Here is a 16,930-nt window from a genome sequence, read left to right as displayed (position 1 = left end):
TAGGAAAAAAAGCCTTACTAATCAACTTTTGTGTTCTCATTTCCAGGACCTATTAAGATGCAGAGTGTTGACATCAGGGATTTTTGAAACAAGATTTCAAGTAGATAAAGTAAATTTCCAGTAAGTCTGTTAGTAATGATTTATTATCATACTCATTTTTAACAGCTTCATTTAGATGTCTCTGTTCATGTATGCATGGTATAGCAGGCTTAGGATGGGAGTGGCTGGATTTTTGTTGTTTGATTTGGCTTTTTAGCTCTCTTTCCAGAGACCCTAGTAAAATTACCTCATACTTTGCAAAAATAGCTTTAACTAGTTATATATATTGGCAACGTTCTATAGTAGGGTTGTGTGTGCCTTCTTGTAAAAACAGGTGCATTGGTAAAGCACTGTAAAACCATAAGATACCCTTGGGGATGAGAGCTCACAGAAGTCAGTGGGAATCCTCCCTTCTTCCAGAGGGGGCAGCAAGCTCTGTGTTTGTCCAAGGTTTTTGCTGTGTCTCTAAAACACCCACAGGCAGACTGGCTTCTCTTGCCAGTCCTTGCCCAGAAAGGTGCCTGTGTTTACAGGGCTGAGCTGCCTCATGTCCTCCTCCATACAGAGAAGCCCTTTCCCTGCCACCCTTCGAAATATCCTGAAACCTGTACTTGTTTATACTGCAGTATTACATGCCATATGCGCTGATGTGGACTGGAAAGGCCAGCACTTGTCCTTGAAGAGTGTATTTCCCATTTTATGGGTTTAATAGCCTTCTTCTGGCAGAGCAGGGCAGGTGGAGCAGTGCAGCTGTCTCTGACATGCAGTGCACCATCAGCAGATCTCTGTCCTCTTCAGGCAATATTTTACTGCCCTGTACTTGGGGCTCTCATATTTTTAAACTGAACCCTCGTGCTGTGCATGCTTCATGTGATTTTTCCTAGTGCACATAAGTGATATAACATCCTATGGCTTTTTAACAGCATGTTTGATGTAGGTGGCCAGAGAGATGAGAGAAGAAAATGGATCCAATGCTTTAATGGTAAGTAAAAACATTCCGTGTTTTATTTTGAACTTATTCCCTGAGGTGTGAGCAGCTTAGTGTTCGTATCCACGCACAGTATCTCACTAGCACAGAAGTCCAGTGTTACAGATAACTTTTTTCTGGTATTTTTGGCTGATTGGTGAGTAATGGCAGTGTTACCCTGAGGAGTATGTGCTGGGATAACAGAGATGTTCTGTTCTCTCTCCTTTCTTTCCTTCTTTCTTTGTGTGTTCTGCCCAGATGTCACAGCTATCATCTTCGTTGTGGCTTGCAGTAGCTACAACATGGTAATAAGGGAAGACAATAACACAAACAGACTACGGGAATCCCTGGACCTTTTCAAAAGTATCTGGAATAATAGGTAAAACAAACCTCATTTCCCACCCATCCTCCCCATTTTAATTACAGTTCAACTCCTTTGAAAATAGGACTTCCCTTGCTGTAGACTCAGATTGTTTATTCAGATCAGGCCCAGGCTGGGCCCGGTCTCAGAGTGTCTCCATGATGACACCCTTCCCTGGCAAGGGCTGTGGCACAGGGACAGTGCACGTAGCATTTCACCACTCCTGCCAAAATGATGCAGGGCATGGGGACAGCTTGGAAAGGGCAGCCACCCACAGGCTGGCTGCAGCAAGGGAGGCAGGAGAAACCCTCTCCGGGCATCCCTGCTTCTTGGCTGAGACCAAGATCCTCTGAGGAACATTTGATCTCCTCAAAAGCAGCAGCAGGAGCAGCTCACTGTGCTTCTTCCCTATATGGGCAGCTGCTCTCGTAAGGATCATCTCTGAGAGCACAGGGTGCCTCTGCCTTAGGGGATGATGCTTCAGACCTAACCTAACTGGAACTGCCATTAAATTGCTATCCTGCTACAGTGCCTGTAAATCATGTACATAACCAAATAGCAACCCAAATGGGCTCCTGGTAGAGAACAAGTAAAAACAATCTGCAAAATAAGGTGATGAAGTTTTCAGCACATACCTGTGAGGATGCTCTGCACTGAGAAGTGATTGAAGGTAGAGTGAAGGAGGAATGTTAACTGCACATCCCAAGGCACATTGTCACAGTGATGGATTAATTGAGGAAGAAAAGAGACATTATTTTCTTTCCATTCATCAGGTGTCATACAGGCCACGCTAAAAGATGGGATATCTGTGTGGATGAGCAGTAGCTTAGAGCAGTCTGAGGGAAAGGGAGCTTTCTAGCTTTTTTTTTTCTTTATCACAACCAAATAAAGCAGACAGTAATGTCTGATTGTGAACTGCGGTGCTTCTAGAAAATGTCATCATATTCCCAATTTGATATCTAAAAGAGAATTTAGAAAAAAATATAGAAACCTGTCCCCTTCAGCAGCGTCCACCCTAGTTTTTATAAATGTATTTACTGACCTTAGAAATACACACATTGGTCTGCACAGATGCAGACCAATCAAAACAATCATTTAAGTCATCTTTTTTTTTTAGTGTTGAAGCATGGTCTACACTACTGCACACTCTATCCACAGAGGGATAGCCAGTAAATTTCCTACCAATGTGATACATTTTTGTTGACTAACATGTCAGAGATAACACAAACATTTGGTTTGTTTTTGACAGGTGGTTACGGACCATTTCTATCATTTTATTCTTGAATAAACAGGACATGCTGGCTGAAAAAGTCTTGGCAGGGAAATCAAAAATTGAAGATTACTTTCCTGAATATGCGCATTACACTGTACCTGAGGATGGTAAGGTTTTTCCCCGTGCGGGGATCGGACCTGCTGGCATGGCCCAGCCCATAGCTCCCCTCCCTGTCTCTCTGTCTGTCTCACACACACATTCACAGGCACACACTGTTCTTTGACAAGAGCTGCTGGTCAGGTAAGGAGCATGCCAGCAGCATGTAGCTCACAGGCTCACTGTGGGTAGGGTCTGAAGGGGTTCCAGCTCCACAGCAGCTGCCCTCCCCTTTTGAGGGGAGGAACCAGCAGACCCAGGACAGCAAAGCAGCCACACATCTCCCCACTTCCCAGATGCTTCTGCCTGGGCCTCCCACAGTGCTGAACTTTGTTGGGGATTCATGAGATTTATTTTGCAGCCATTCTGTGTCCTCCAATACTGTAAATTTCAGTTTTTGAAATACTGATGGGAAACCCAGCAGGACAGTAAGTGAACTTTATGGAGGAAAACCACATCAGTTGATAGGAAGAGAGCTGTGGTGATGAAGCGATAATTTTCTTATCTTCAAGAAGTGTAATGTTTCCTGCACCACAGTAACATATTGCAGAGGTAAACTCTGGTATTATGCCAGGTGTGTACCAGGCAGAGAGCTCCCCAAAGGTCTCTGATCTGTCTAGCAAAAGTGGTAATACTTCTATTTTTTTGACCACTTGCCTGACCTGAGTGATGGCCCTGGCATGGTGCTTGCAGACACCTGCTGGAAAAGGCTTTCATTCTCCACCAACTACCGCCAACAGCTTGGTTACAGAGGTGAAGGTGGTGATTATCTATTTTCAGCCTTCATTGTGGTCTGGAACTTCATGAGTGTGATTCTGGCTTTCAGGTACAGAGGATTCATGAACTATGATAAAATCTGAGTTGATCTGGCATCTGTTTTGTAATGCAAAGGGCTGTCAGAAGAAATCTTATCTCCCTCACCCGAATATCCCCTTCTCAAACATGCACTACAAAGACAGAGCTTGAGTGCATTTTCAGTATTTTTTATAATAAGCCATTTGTCAGAAAAAAGTTGCTTTTGTTATTTCTCAAAGGGATTTCACAGTGGGTATCTAGAGCGATCCAGAATATTCACACATGAAACAGCTCTCTATTTTTAATCTTCACTTATTCTTGAATTTCAGCTCACATTATTTAAGGGCAGCAACATTGAATTCCAATATGCTGTTGATTGTGCTGCTGCTCTATTTTTACTCCCAGCATTATGGATGAAAAATACATTTCCATATTCTGATAAATTCTGGCCTTTACAATGTTATGTTTATAAGCATCTGATTTTGGTATCCTAGATGAGAGATAACACTGGAAGGAAGTAAATAGGCCATCTCTTCACTGCATTGTTTTTTACACTGAGAGTAAAAACAGTCATTGCATGGCCTAGATAGTGACAACTTCATCTGCTGACAAACAGTTAATATTGAGCAACAAGTCTCCTGCTCAACAAGAATTTAATCCAAGACCCCTTGATGGGCAATATATCATAAATATTCTGCTGAATTGGGGCCTGTAATTAAAATACATTTTTATATATATCAAAAGGTCTTTCAATGCTATCATTTTTTTCAAGTGTAATCTTGGACTAACCATTTTTAAACTCACATTCCTGCCTGCAGAAGCTTTTTTCAGGAGACACTGTTCTGCTGCAGAAACGGAACAGCTCAGCTGCTTTTTCTAGTCATATTTTGTGATAAAAGCTAAACCCTAACTCCCACTTGTTTTACATCTATATGAACAAACTTGTGGATGTGAGTAAGCCTTTTTGTGATATGACCAATGACATTGTTGCAATGGTTTCAGCAATTTTCAATTTCCTAAAATATGTTGTATGCATAGTCAGATTTCACTGTACTCTTCATTTTAGAATTACCTACCGGGGATCTCCTCTAGTATTTAACATTTTGATTTCTGTACTGAAGGGCTACTTCCTTCTTATTAAATATTTTGTTGCAAATAGATGATTGTTTGGTTTTCATGTTTCTGATGTCATTTGTTTTTAACTGAACAGCAACACCAGACGCAGGAGAAGACCCCAAAGTCACAAGAGCCAAGTTCTTCATCCGGGATGAGTTTTTAGTGAGTAATTTTCATCTTATGTGTGATTCTATCATAGGAAATACGGACAGATGGCATAGTTTATTTAGGGAAAACCAATGGAGTTTTGCAGAAAGCTAGAAGGAGAGGGCAACGTCTGGCAATTCCCTAGTTCTTTTCAGCTGTCCATCTTGCAGAACCTTCCTCAGTGCTGCACATTTTTATGCCCATTTTGTATAAAGTCACCTGCCATGCAAATTGTCACACAGTAGGTGCTAGTGCATAGAATGGTCATGTACAGTCCATGCATAAACAAATTTGCTTTCTTTCTTTTATCCTGCATTCCTTCAAGGAGTTTGGCAGTGATCAGCTGACAGCAGGAATTAAAAAAAAAAAAATTATGATTTTATGCTTAAATAAGTTTTCTGGTATGCCAGTTAGGAGGTTTACCTCACCTTTGGACTGGTGTCATGGCCCTACTGAAGCATCATAAGAAAGTTTGTCTAGTCATGTTTTTCTTGTAATGAAGGTTTCCTCTGTAGCTGGAGTGAAGAGGTGGTGTTTACATTTTGAAGGTGAAAGTAGTTGTCAGGCACACAATCACAGCCCAGCTCTGCTGTCAGAGAGTGTAATCCAGTATCACTTGTGGCTTCACTCGTTCTGAGTTGTTCCCACGGTGCAGAGCAGTACCAGAGACCAGAAGCAAACCTCATCCATCATGCCCACTACATGTGTGTGTTTGAGATAACAAATTGAGTCGTTAGAATTAAGAATTTTAAAGTCATTATGTATTTACGAGCATTGTTAGGATTTACAGCTGCTGGCGCACCAAGAAAGAAGCAATTTACTGTATTCACAATTTGGGGATTTCCAGCTGCCACCCTAGCCTTCCAGATCCTGAGGAAAAATGTCAAATTCTGCTGTGTTAATGTAAAGAGTTACCAAAAAACTCATCTCTCCTGTGGTAATGCTGGAATCCCATGAAGCAGGTGATGATATCCAGTGTGGAAGGAGAGTGGCTCTGAGAGATGAGTTACAGGGAAATTAGGGTGAAACTCCCCACTTTTATCTACTTTCTTGATTTAAGAAGACACATGGAGGGTGAGGTCCTTACCTGCCATGACTCACTGGCATTACAGAAGGAGGTCACCTATGAAACAGGGAGGGGAGGGGGTGTAGGCACTGCAGCCACACGGGAAACCCCTGTGGGTGCTGGGGGCAAGGGAAGCTCTTGTGCTGGGGCCAGCACCTGCCAGCTGCCAGGCATTCCTTGGGGCTTGCCAGGCATGGGGCCAGAACAGCTTCTCCCTCATTTCCCTGCAAGTGCTGCAGGTTTGGCAGAGAGCATCTCCTCTGTAACACATCTGTCTCCTAGCTTTGTGCTCTGAGTAACGTGGCCATGCCTGCAGAGGGCAAGGTGGGAGAAGGCCAAGTCACTGCCAGTTCCATGGGGTCAGGTACAAAAGGCTGAGTTTTCAGAGAGGGAGTGATAAGAGGCACAGAAGTACAGACTGGCAAGGATCTGATGGCCTTACCCAGGTGCCAGGAAGAAAAGGCCTGTATTTTCTACCTGTGTCTGCCTTGGCTATGCTTTATACTTTCTTTCCCAAGTTTCTTCATTTATGACCTTTTCCTTGCCCCACTTACTTAAATTTTCAGGCATGATTCAGAGAAGCCTGTGTTTATTATTCTTTATTGTGATTTTCATCATGGTAGTAGGTCTGCATAAACCATCGATATGTGTGACAGACATCACCATGGTGTCACACCCCTTAAAACTGCCTGGCTGTAGGAATGGTAGTAGCAAATTTAAAGCCTGTAATTTGAGAAATTTTCATGGGAGGTTGAAATTGGCCATGTTTCCAGTAACTATTGCTACACAGTAGTATATGAGGATTAGTAAGGCAAAACATGTCAGCTCACGTTTTCAGGGTTGGAGTGGGGACTGTGGCTCCTTGGGGTTGGGCAACAGGGCTGGGATCCCTCAGATTTAAATTAGGGAGCATCATGGGAGGGATGGCTGGCCCAAGCCCAGACAGTGCCTGCACCTCAAGGCTAGGCTGGCAAGGGCATCCCCTGGTACTGGAAATGTGTCTTGTGGGAAATCCTCTCTCCTTCAGCTTGGGCACATCCTTTCTTCTCCCAGACTCTCCAGGATCAGAGTGTGTGCTCCTGGGTGAGGCTGCTCCCCAGCCCTGTTTTGGTGTTCTGCACACAGGGCTCTCTAGCTGCTGATGTTTTGTTTGAATACATTCCCAGTGTGAATACACCCCCGTTAGAACAGTGGCATGGCCCCTCTGGTTCCTGTCCTGGATTTTACAAAACCCGAATCCGGGAGGTGAAGGAGCTGCTGTTCAAACACACAAACCAGGATTCCTTAAATTTGCATGTCATCCTGACCCCTGCAGTGTGGGGATGCCAGTATTTAATATTCCTGCCTGGAAAGCAAATGTTCTTTCATCAGTGTCCCAGGGGATATCTTTTCCCCTGTGAACTGGTGCTGAGTAACATGCTACTATTCAAAGTGAGTGTCAAGTAGGGGTGACAATTCTGCATTTATCTTTAAATGACAGGACAAGAACTATCAGGTGACAAAAACAGATATACCCCTAATATTTTGGAAGTACATCCTTTGGCATGCTGTGTATGTAACCAGGACACTTTGGGCAGCTTATTGCCATAGACATGAGTGAAATCACTGCATGATAAACACAAGCAGACGGTTCTTAGTATTTTTCATGAGGGTAAGCCTCAAACTAAATATTGAAACTAGCATGCTAAGAAAATAATTTTTAGACTGTGTATGAACACCCATGCGTAATCAGTGTTGAATGTGTAATATTACCTAAATTACTTCCAAAAAAATCTGCAATTTCTTGCTGATCTAATTACATAAATCATGGCTGCTAAATGCCTATAGTTTTGCATATCTGTAGCTTCAGGTATTTAAAAGGTCAAACCTACATGTAAAATAAATCCTGTGTTAAAAATACATGGTGTAGCCTAAGTGAGATAGAACACTATCTTTTGTTGTTTCGCTATTTATAATAGTAATTATGATAGAATTTAGAAAATAGTTATAAAAATCATTATCCTAAAAAACTGACCTTCTGCTTACATGACATTTCATTTATATTCTGCAAGATCATCATCTAGAATGGATTTATATTTGTCAGTCCTACACTAATACAGAACAAAAATTAGGATTTTTTTTAGTATGTGTTTTAAGATCTTGGGGTATTTTGACAAGATAACCATGGGCAAAGTGATCCTAGAGATTTAAGTTAGAACCTAAAAAGTTGTGCAGTAGCCTTGAGATAATGTAATTCCACATGGTCTGATGTTTACTGGGTTTTGTGCATGCTTTATTACTCTAAGTGAACCCAGCCACTTCGGTGATAATTCCACCAAATTTTGGGTGCAATGATGATACCAAGCATCCAGCTGGCTTTATAGGTGCTCTAAGTGAAGGTAACTTGACTGGCCCATACACAAGAAGCAGAAGCAGTAGAATGCTGTTCTCTGCCACTGCTGGTTCTACAACTGAGAGTGTTTTGGTTTTGTGCTGCTTATTTAAAACAAGAGTTCAAGAATTTGCCACATGATGGCACCAAAAAAAGAAAACAGTTCCTGGGGCAGCTGCATGGCAGGCTGCACAGCTGTCAGCAGCACAGATTTGGCTTGCACAGTGATGCACAAATGGCAACAGCCTGTGCAGCTAAGGATGGCATCCATGGCTCCCACAAAGGACTCTTGTGCTGACCCCAGTATCCATAATGTTTTGTAATCTTCATTTCAAATTTGTCATCCAGACTAACTAGACCACAGCCCTCCCTTCTTTTTGTTTACTTTTTTTAGTGATCTATATACTGATTTCCCAGGGTTCTTGGTTCCCTGCAAATCTGTAGACTGCTGAGATGTGAAACTTCTCACGGTATGGCACCTGATCCTTTTTATTTTTGCCTCCGTGTTCCACAGAGGATAAGTACAGCAAGTGGAGACGGCCGGCATTACTGCTACCCACACTTCACATGTGCAGTGGACACAGAAAACATCCGCAGAGTGTTCAACGACTGTCGAGACATCATTCAGAGGATGCACCTCCGCCAGTACGAACTCTTGTGAGGGGGATCACCGTGGAACCTGTGGTTTTAAATTCTTTGCTCCTTACTCTTTCTCTTGATACTACCCCACACAGGGTGGAAGAATATACTATAGAAATGTCAGTCTCTTCACTTTGTTTACTTTTAATTGTTTAACCTTAAAGCTGATTTGAAGCAAGTTTGGGTTATTTTCCCTTCATGCTTTTTGGGACTATTTTTGTGATTTATTTTGACATGCCACTTCTTCGTCATTCCACTAAGCCCTTTGGCTACCTCTGTTCCCTTAGGTTTTTGTTTTTTTTAAAACTGAACGTGACCTGCTAAATTTTTTCCAGTGGGTTAACCTCAGTTCAGACCAGTATGTCATCTGGATGACACTGAAGTCATACTATCCCTCTGTGTGGGTTTCCTTTTTAACATGACATTGAAGAGTACTTGATGGGTGAAAAAAAGATTAATGCACTTTGTATCAGGTTATTAAATACTGTTGAGGAAGTAGACACACAATGTAGCAGCACCACAATATTTATTACTCTGTCACAGTTTTTAGCATTTCTGAGTTGCAGGTCAACTGATAAAGTGACCTCCTCTTTTAAGCCGATACTGGCACAGGAAGTAGAGTAGATAATGAGAGGAACAGTGAAGACAAAGCAATTTTTCTGGGGTTTTGGAGCTAAGTGTCTCTGCACACCTCAGGCATTTGAATTACAGCTACTTTTCAGCCTGTTGCATCTAGGCAGAAAATTTACCACCCTCACTTACGTTATTTGTGCTGTCCACAAATGATCCTTTTAGTTCCGATCATTCTTGGACAATAGTCCTCTCCCTATATATATTTTTTTGTTTTACTGCTGGTTTATTATATTGTACAGACTGTAAAATGTAATATTATTTTGTACAACTTTATTGAAGAAAAATACTTGTAGAAGATCTTTGTGCCTTGATTATGGCTGTACCTGTAAAATGAGCTAAGATGTAAGTATGTTTTTGATTGCGCTGTACAGCTTGATGTCAACCTTACCTGCAGCAGTGACTGGAGGTAAGAACTTTATCTGTAGAGTTTAGGGGTTTTTTTCTGGTTTATATAAAAATGCTCTTTAGTATAAAAATTATAAATTATGCAAATTAACCACTTACCTTTCCAAGTAAGGTATTACAGTCACCGGATGTTGCAGCAAACATGCCTTTCTCTTTTGAAGTCTCAGCTTTAAAACATTGGAATTCATTCAAGTGTCCAAATTGCAACCTGGTGTTGTTTTAATGGGAAACAAGGATTTTGTTTTTTTGGGTTTTTTTTCCTCTTTTTTCTTTTGTCCTTTATATTTAGAAAATATGTTTGGTAATTCTTTGGTCATTCATAGAACTTCACAATTGCACAGACCGATTGTGAATGTGTAAAGCACCATTATATAGAGCTCTTCAATCTTTGTACCAACAGCGGCTTTCATTGTGCAAGTAAATAGCAAGAAAGAAGATAAGAAAAAAAAGGTGTAAGAACCCTTGTGTCTGGCCTAAGAGAATTACAAGATGACATTTTTATTTCTCTTTTAATAAAGAGACACATTAGAAAATTATTTTATTTTAAATATTGTAGAATCAAAATGTGTGAATATTTCTCAAACTTGAATAATTTATGCAAATGACATTCTCAAAACAAGTTGTGGTACAGTACAATATATAAAAAGCAAGAATTGCTGTAGCAATAAGGCATGTCCTTTTTAGTAACTATAACACTGCTTTATATTTTATACATAGGTGTTTTATGTCTGTGACTATAAACTTTTCCTGTGTCCAAGATAACCTGTACAAATGTCTAAAATTACAGTTGCAATAACAGAAACCTAGAGAAGTGTTAGACTACATTACTTTATAGAATGTTTTACCACACTTCGGACCATTCCCCCCACTTCATTTTAAATTTAGGGAGAGATGAAGAGCTACCACAGAACCCACACTGGCATATAAATCAGCAGGTTTTATTAACTTTTTACTGTATTGTTATTAGTTATAAACCCCAGTCAGTCATCTTTTTAAAATCAGACTGCAGTCCAATTGAGAACTTGTTTCCAGCTGAATATAAAACAACCTCATTTTAGAAAACATAGTAGACTATTTTCTCTTCCCAGAAATCTCTACGTTCAATTTAGTTATATTTCCCAAAAAGTGAAAGGCTGGTTGGAATAAGCTAACAGTAAACAGAATTCTCTTACTTCTCATGCCAAAGAAAGTAACTAAATAACAAAAGATAGTACTTTTTTTTTTTTTTTTTTTTTCCTCAACTAGCCCTAGCCCAGGAGCTCAGGTTAGAGCTCCCAGCCACTGCAGCAACATCAGCAGGAAAACTGGTCCTGGTGTGACGTAGTCCCTCTGTTTTTTCTGGGGTGGGTGGGGAGCAGCAGAAGGTTTGTCCCACCTTCCCCCACACACTGGAGATGCTGAGCTCAGATTTTATCTTTGTGGCACAGCTGGTGGCCTCTGCCTCCCCAAAGAGGAGCAGTGCAGTTCAAAATGTGACACTACACAGGAGTCAACAGAACTTGTGGAATGTAAAATAAGGTGCATTCCTATCCCTGGCTGTAGACTGAGGGCTGAGGCATAGGATAATGTTACTGCAGCTGTATTTGACCTTCCTTCTTGCAGGAGATTGGCAACTGGAGGGCCCCTCACCACACAGATCTCTGGGATGCAATAGGGCCCTCATTTTTTAAGCTCATCATAGCATATCTTTTTGAAAGCAGCAGCTTGAGGTGTCACCCTAAGTTTTTTAAGCAGTTTTCAAGTATGTATCAGCAAACTGGGTCCTCAAGCTTCTTCCGTGTTGTCTGGTAGATGGATAACTGCAAATTATAGTCAGCTAACAGTTACTGTATCAGGAACAGAAGATTTCTTGTCCCAAACCACAGTCCCTTACACATGACAGTTCTTTACACACTCTAAAAGGTTATAGAAATCCACATCTCTCAGTGCTGATGCATCCAGATTCTGCCTGACCCTAACAAACACAAGTATGACATTTGAAGGGCCATGCAGCAATAAGAGAAACATTTCCAGTTTGCAAGATTCAGCCTCCACCAGGGTAAGACACAAGTGCAGACAAGTGATGAGGCTATAGGATTTACATAATGTACAGTTACACTTTTAATATACATATTTGATACAAAAATTATAGCAGGAAAAGGACTCATTTGATTGTCGAATACAGTATTTTTGTACAGCATGAAACGTTCATTTCAGTTAATTATTTATCCTGTAGTAGTCATATCAGCTGTATAGGACTTCTATGGTATGTGTAAATGCAACCTGCCTTCAGACTAGCAATCAAATTAGGTCATTTGCTGGCATGAATATAGTCTGATGTTTGACTGTTCTCAGCTTTGGTATTTCAGTGACTGAATGCAGATGTCTGGCTCTTCATACTGCTTTATGCTTACTGATTAAACGCTGAGCAAAATAAAACGGTGGAGTGAGAAGCTGAACATGAGCTAGTACCAGGATCACAAGCAGAGCACCTGCTGCACAGTAGATAGTGAAGACTCTGCTCTCAAACGGAAGGAAGCATTTTTGGAGGGAGAATTCAGTTGGTGTTATGCTGCCCTGAAAAAGAAATGAAGACTGTCACTTTGCTGTGTTACAGTGGTTCCTGAATTAGGAGTGAACACCACAGCTGTCAGATCTCTAATTTCTAAATCCCTGTGTTGGGTGGTAAGGGTTGGGGCAGTTTCCTAGTACCAGTGCCTTCTCCAGGGGGCTGAAGAGTCCATACCTTGTGGTGCTGGGCACTAACTGGAATATTCACCAGGCCAACATTAGCCCAGAGGCCAATCTTTCTATCTCGCATAAACAAAGAGCTGGGCTCCTCATCTGATTTGCCTTCAAGAAAAGCCTAACTTTAGCTGCTGCAAATCCACCTGAAAGGAGCCTTTCCAGGCTAAAGTTAGGTTTTGTGAATGTGCCCCTTCCTTCCCCCCCAAGCCTTCCTCCTTACCCAGTACATGCTGCAAAAACACACGTTGGCTAATCCAAATTAGGAATAGGAACTTCAGCAATGAAGAATTTTGTTGGGTTTTGGCTTGACTTTGCAGTTTAAATTAACGTTTACAGCAGCTAGAGGCTGAGGAGTTAAAACAGTAGTAAAGAGGATGCCACTTTAATTAGCCAACTTCTTGTTTTGCAGTGAAGATGCACTGTCTGGCATCTTGTGTGTGTGCAGTTTGAAGGCAGCTACTCTCAGGACTATGAAACAAACAGAACTACTTTCAACAACAAATATTTACAGTTGCATAAAATTAATTTAAACATATGGGGTTATCTGTGTATTAAGCATCCTAAACTCAACAGCAGTAAAACATACATAAAAGATTTCCCCCTCCAAGTCACAGACTACTCTGTAAACAGATTGTAGGTTTTGCTTCTTACTCCAAGTTTCTAAGAGTTCTGTTTTAGTTTTGAACTGGGGAACTAATTGATTTACCTCTAAGGATATACTGAGCACTGGAACTGCCTGCACAAGCATAACCAACACACTGTATAAAATGTGAACTGGCAATGAGGAGGCAGACTGTGGGCACATCACAAACACTTTCACTGCATTAATGTACACGTTTGAAAATCATGATCACCGTGCAAAAAGGGTTTGAGGTGGATACAGTCTTGTTTTCATAGTTGGTAAATCAGCCAAGCCAAACTGGTCTTTCTACTGTTCAGTGCACAATACTGATTATTTTTACAAGTCAATAGTTTACAGTGCACCCTCTTTCTAAGAAAATGTACCCAAATACTAATTAGGTCTTTAGCAGCATTGCTTTGTACCACACAGAACATGTGGCTCCCACAGATGTACTTTATAAAGTGGATGCAGTGTACTGAGTGGGTTGGGTGGGTAGGCAGTTTTTTTTTATTATTTTTTGTTTTTACAGGTAGAATCAGTTTTAAAATATAGCTGACTGCCATGTTGATTTATCTATGAAAGTTATCTGACAAAAATAAAAAAAAAGATTAAAACTTACCATGATGAAACTAGGGTTGTTTCTATTCCTCCAACTGAATGATGGGACACTGATTTCTGGAATTTTCCCTGCGTGCAGCACTTCACAAGCACTATGAGTGTGCCCACTGAGAATCAAACGGGGCTGAAACCACCATAGCAGCTAGAACACAAAATAGTAAAGCACAAAAATTAAGTCACAGCTAAAAAGAAATTGAACTTAAAACCCCCTTTTTTTCCTGTGAACATTATGGCAATTCTCATATTCTTACAAAGCTTTTTCTATTAACTTCTGTTTTGCAGGAATCTGTTGGTATTGCAATATCAGTCACAACCATTTAGCCCTGATCCCAAGTAGTGGGCTTTTTTTTTTTTTTTTTTTTTTCAAACAGATCAAAAGAACAAAGGCAACAGCATGCTGTGGGCTGTGGATATCACAAAAAGAAAAACTTTGGGTTTAGTAAAGCAATGCTATTTTCTTGTCTAAAGAAAATTTTGTAATGACAATTTTTGAGTGAAGATGTGTATGCAGAAGGAAAGAAACAAGGACCATTAGGTTTTTGGGGAATACTTTAAATTTTCTTGTAGTTACTAATTCAGAAGAAATTATGCTTTCAATGTGTTGGGAAAGTGTGGCTTCATACCAGGTGTGTCAGTAATTTACACATTACAGAAAGTAAAGAATGCTGAAGTGGAGGCAACGGCAGCACAGCAGATTTAAGAGTGCCAAGACTTAGGAGCTGTACCTGGGAAACCTGGCAGGACCAAGGCCATGATGGTGAGGGTCCTCAGGGGAGCAGCTCTAACAAGCATCCTCTCCCAGGCCTCATTAGACAGGAGCAGCTGTGCTCTGTTTGTCTCATCCAACAGCCTTACCACAATTTTTTAATCCATTTATATCTACAGTCATGTCCCTCTCTCACCCACCCCCTGCCACTCAAGTTCCCAAGAAATCAAACCTTTTGTGATGCCTCTCGAGACAGTACATCATACTTTTCTTTAAAGGGGATGTTTTTCTCCTCTGGAGGAGCAGAATCTTCTCCAGTGCATTCAGCATCATTTTTCCGATAGAGAGGGTAATGCTGGGAGTAATTAAAAGCAAGGATTAGTTGTTAATGATCTTGCCTTTCTAGAACAGTAATAAATCCACAATAACAACATTTCGATATATTGCCTCACCCCACCTCTAACACACCTGTAAAAGGATGGGTTCTGAAACCGGAAGCTTTTCCACATCACTGCATCTTTTGTTGGAATGATTTGGTTTCTGTGAACAAAATCAAGCCATATAAAAGGGATGAAGGTAATTAAGCAAAATCTAGGTTTTAAGTGGTTAGGAAGGGTGGGGTTGTTGTTGAATTTGGTTTTTTGTTATGCAGTTTAGCTCAGGTAATACTACCCACTGTATGAACTCCCAGGAGTTTTACTGTGGACTGGTGAAGCTCCCCATTCTGTACATGCTGTAAATACAGCTGTGCTCTTTCTGACTGTGAAGCCTTAAGTTTTAGCTTTTGTATTTTTCAGATTCTATGCTGCTTGAGTGTGTAGTTTTGAGCTTCATCAACTGCAGAAAGCAGCAGCAGCAGGACCTCTGCACAAACAAGACAAAGAAGTTTGAGAGCAGCCCAAGGGAGATAGTCTGGCAATTTTTGCACTGGGAGCTGGTTTCCTGATTAACTGCCAGCCCAGTCAGTCATGCTGCCTACTGTGCATCCAGTCAGCCTATGAAAAAGGGAAGAGGAAGGAAATACAAGAAGTAATTTGGTATGACTTTAAAATGCAATTAAAACACTACTAGGGTACAAGGAAAGGATTGTAGCAGAATTGGTAAACTAAAATAACATGCTTGCAGGCTATAAAACAGAATAATATCCATAAATATAAATGCAGGATTATGTATCTGAAGTCAAAGGAAGGGTTACAGAACTTCTGCCATTGCTCCAAACAGGAAATTACACTGTTGGCAGCACTGATAAGGAAACTGACACCATTAGTGCTAAGCAACACTGTTAATAGTTAAGTAAATATGGTTAAGAGGGATATGAGCAGGAGAAAGACTTGCTAACAAGTTTCACTGTGAATTTGAGCAGACTTTTTCGGGAGAGTCTGGTTGTATCCTGGCTATGCTACAGTATCAGCATTCCCACTGTGACAGAGGAGTCGGTGGCTGTAATCTGATTTTAATAATCTCTTACCTGCTGGGAGCAATTCAGTTTGTGAGAAAGTGCCACAAGTTTTGCCTCTGAGGTACGGCAGACAGCACAGCCATCACCCTCCATGGCTACACTGTTCACTACGACAAAGCTGGAAAATACCAGGGGGTGGGCAAAAAGAAGTGGGGAGGACAGGAAGGCATTTGTTGTTCAGGTACAAGTGTGGGATAAACTTCATTTTATAAACTGCAAGTGTTCCCAAGCAGGACACAGCTCAACAAAGCACCAGAATGTAACAGCTCCTGAAATTATGTGTTACAAATCCTCCTCTGAGTATCTGTACCACAGCCATGTCTCTGCCTGGTTGGCTCCTTTATACAGTTGTTAATTAGGTTGCACAATGTACCTTATGCTTCATGCTTACACTAAAGATTTTTTTTATATTTTAATAGACACTTAAGTTGTATTCTAGTGGAATGTTAGAAGTTCATCACTAAACTAAATTCTGAGGGAAAGGAGAACTTGCTTTTCTCCCCACACAGTTTAGATCTCAGAGACAGAATTGGAGACACTGAATTTCTTCAGAACAACTGGAAAGCAGAACAGCACTGCATTTGAGTGACTGCCCTGAACAAGCTCAGTTTTGTACTTTGCAGTCTCTGCCACACAAAACAAGATTTTATTCTTAATAGGTTTCCCTGTAGATTTGAAATCAACTTAAGTTCTGCCACAAGATTCATACCCATTTAGTCACACAGTCAGCTTGAGATACATCCCCAGTTTAATTCAGTCTGTTTAATAGACAAAAATATTCTGAATGCCTTCACTTAAGAGATACTTGTCAATAGTAAAACAAAAATTAATTCTCTTTTAGCATTCAGCTGCTTTTATACCACAGATTTGTTGTAAAACAGTTTATTTAG

At 40.8% G+C, this 16,930-nt stretch overlaps 2 protein-coding genes across 3 annotated transcripts in view; one reads left to right on the top strand and one right to left on the bottom strand.

The window, feature by feature from the left end:
* Positions 1-10,710, top strand: part of GNAL (G protein subunit alpha L) — a 178,638-nt gene extending 167,928 nt beyond the window's left edge. For both annotated transcript variants that reach the window (XM_031503998.3, XM_021527781.4), the window contains exons 7-12: positions 47-120; positions 963-1,021; positions 1,265-1,385; positions 2,617-2,747; positions 4,742-4,809; positions 8,746-10,710. In XM_031503998.3, the coding sequence (XP_031359858.1) occupies positions 47-120; positions 963-1,021; positions 1,265-1,385; positions 2,617-2,747; positions 4,742-4,809; positions 8,746-8,892 (600 nt within the window). In that variant the 3' untranslated portion in view covers positions 8,893-10,710. The remainder of the gene's footprint in view (positions 1-46; positions 121-962; positions 1,022-1,264; positions 1,386-2,616; positions 2,748-4,741; positions 4,810-8,745) is intronic.
* A 1,274-nt stretch (positions 10,711-11,984) lies between these two features.
* Positions 11,985-16,930, bottom strand: part of MPPE1 (metallophosphoesterase 1) — an 8,017-nt gene continuing 3,071 nt past the window's right edge. Inside the window, exons 5-9 of the mRNA XM_085573732.1 lie at positions 16,050-16,158; positions 15,050-15,121; positions 14,814-14,936; positions 13,877-14,017; positions 11,985-12,464 (exon numbers count right to left, since the gene is read on the bottom strand). Coding sequence (XP_085429858.1) covers positions 12,282-12,464; positions 13,877-14,017; positions 14,814-14,936; positions 15,050-15,121; positions 16,050-16,158 — 628 coding nt within the window. The 3' untranslated portion in view covers positions 11,985-12,281. The remainder of the gene's footprint in view (positions 12,465-13,876; positions 14,018-14,813; positions 14,937-15,049; positions 15,122-16,049; positions 16,159-16,930) is intronic.

The sequence above is a fragment of the Lonchura striata genome, chromosome 2, assembly GCF_050655825.1.
Source record: "Lonchura striata isolate lonStrDom1 chromosome 2, ASM5065582v1, whole genome shotgun sequence".
In the NCBI taxonomy this organism is placed as follows: Eukaryota; Metazoa; Chordata; class Aves; order Passeriformes; family Estrildidae; genus Lonchura; species Lonchura striata.
Note: the sequence above shows the minus strand (reverse complement) of the source record. Positions and strands in the feature narration are given on the sequence as shown.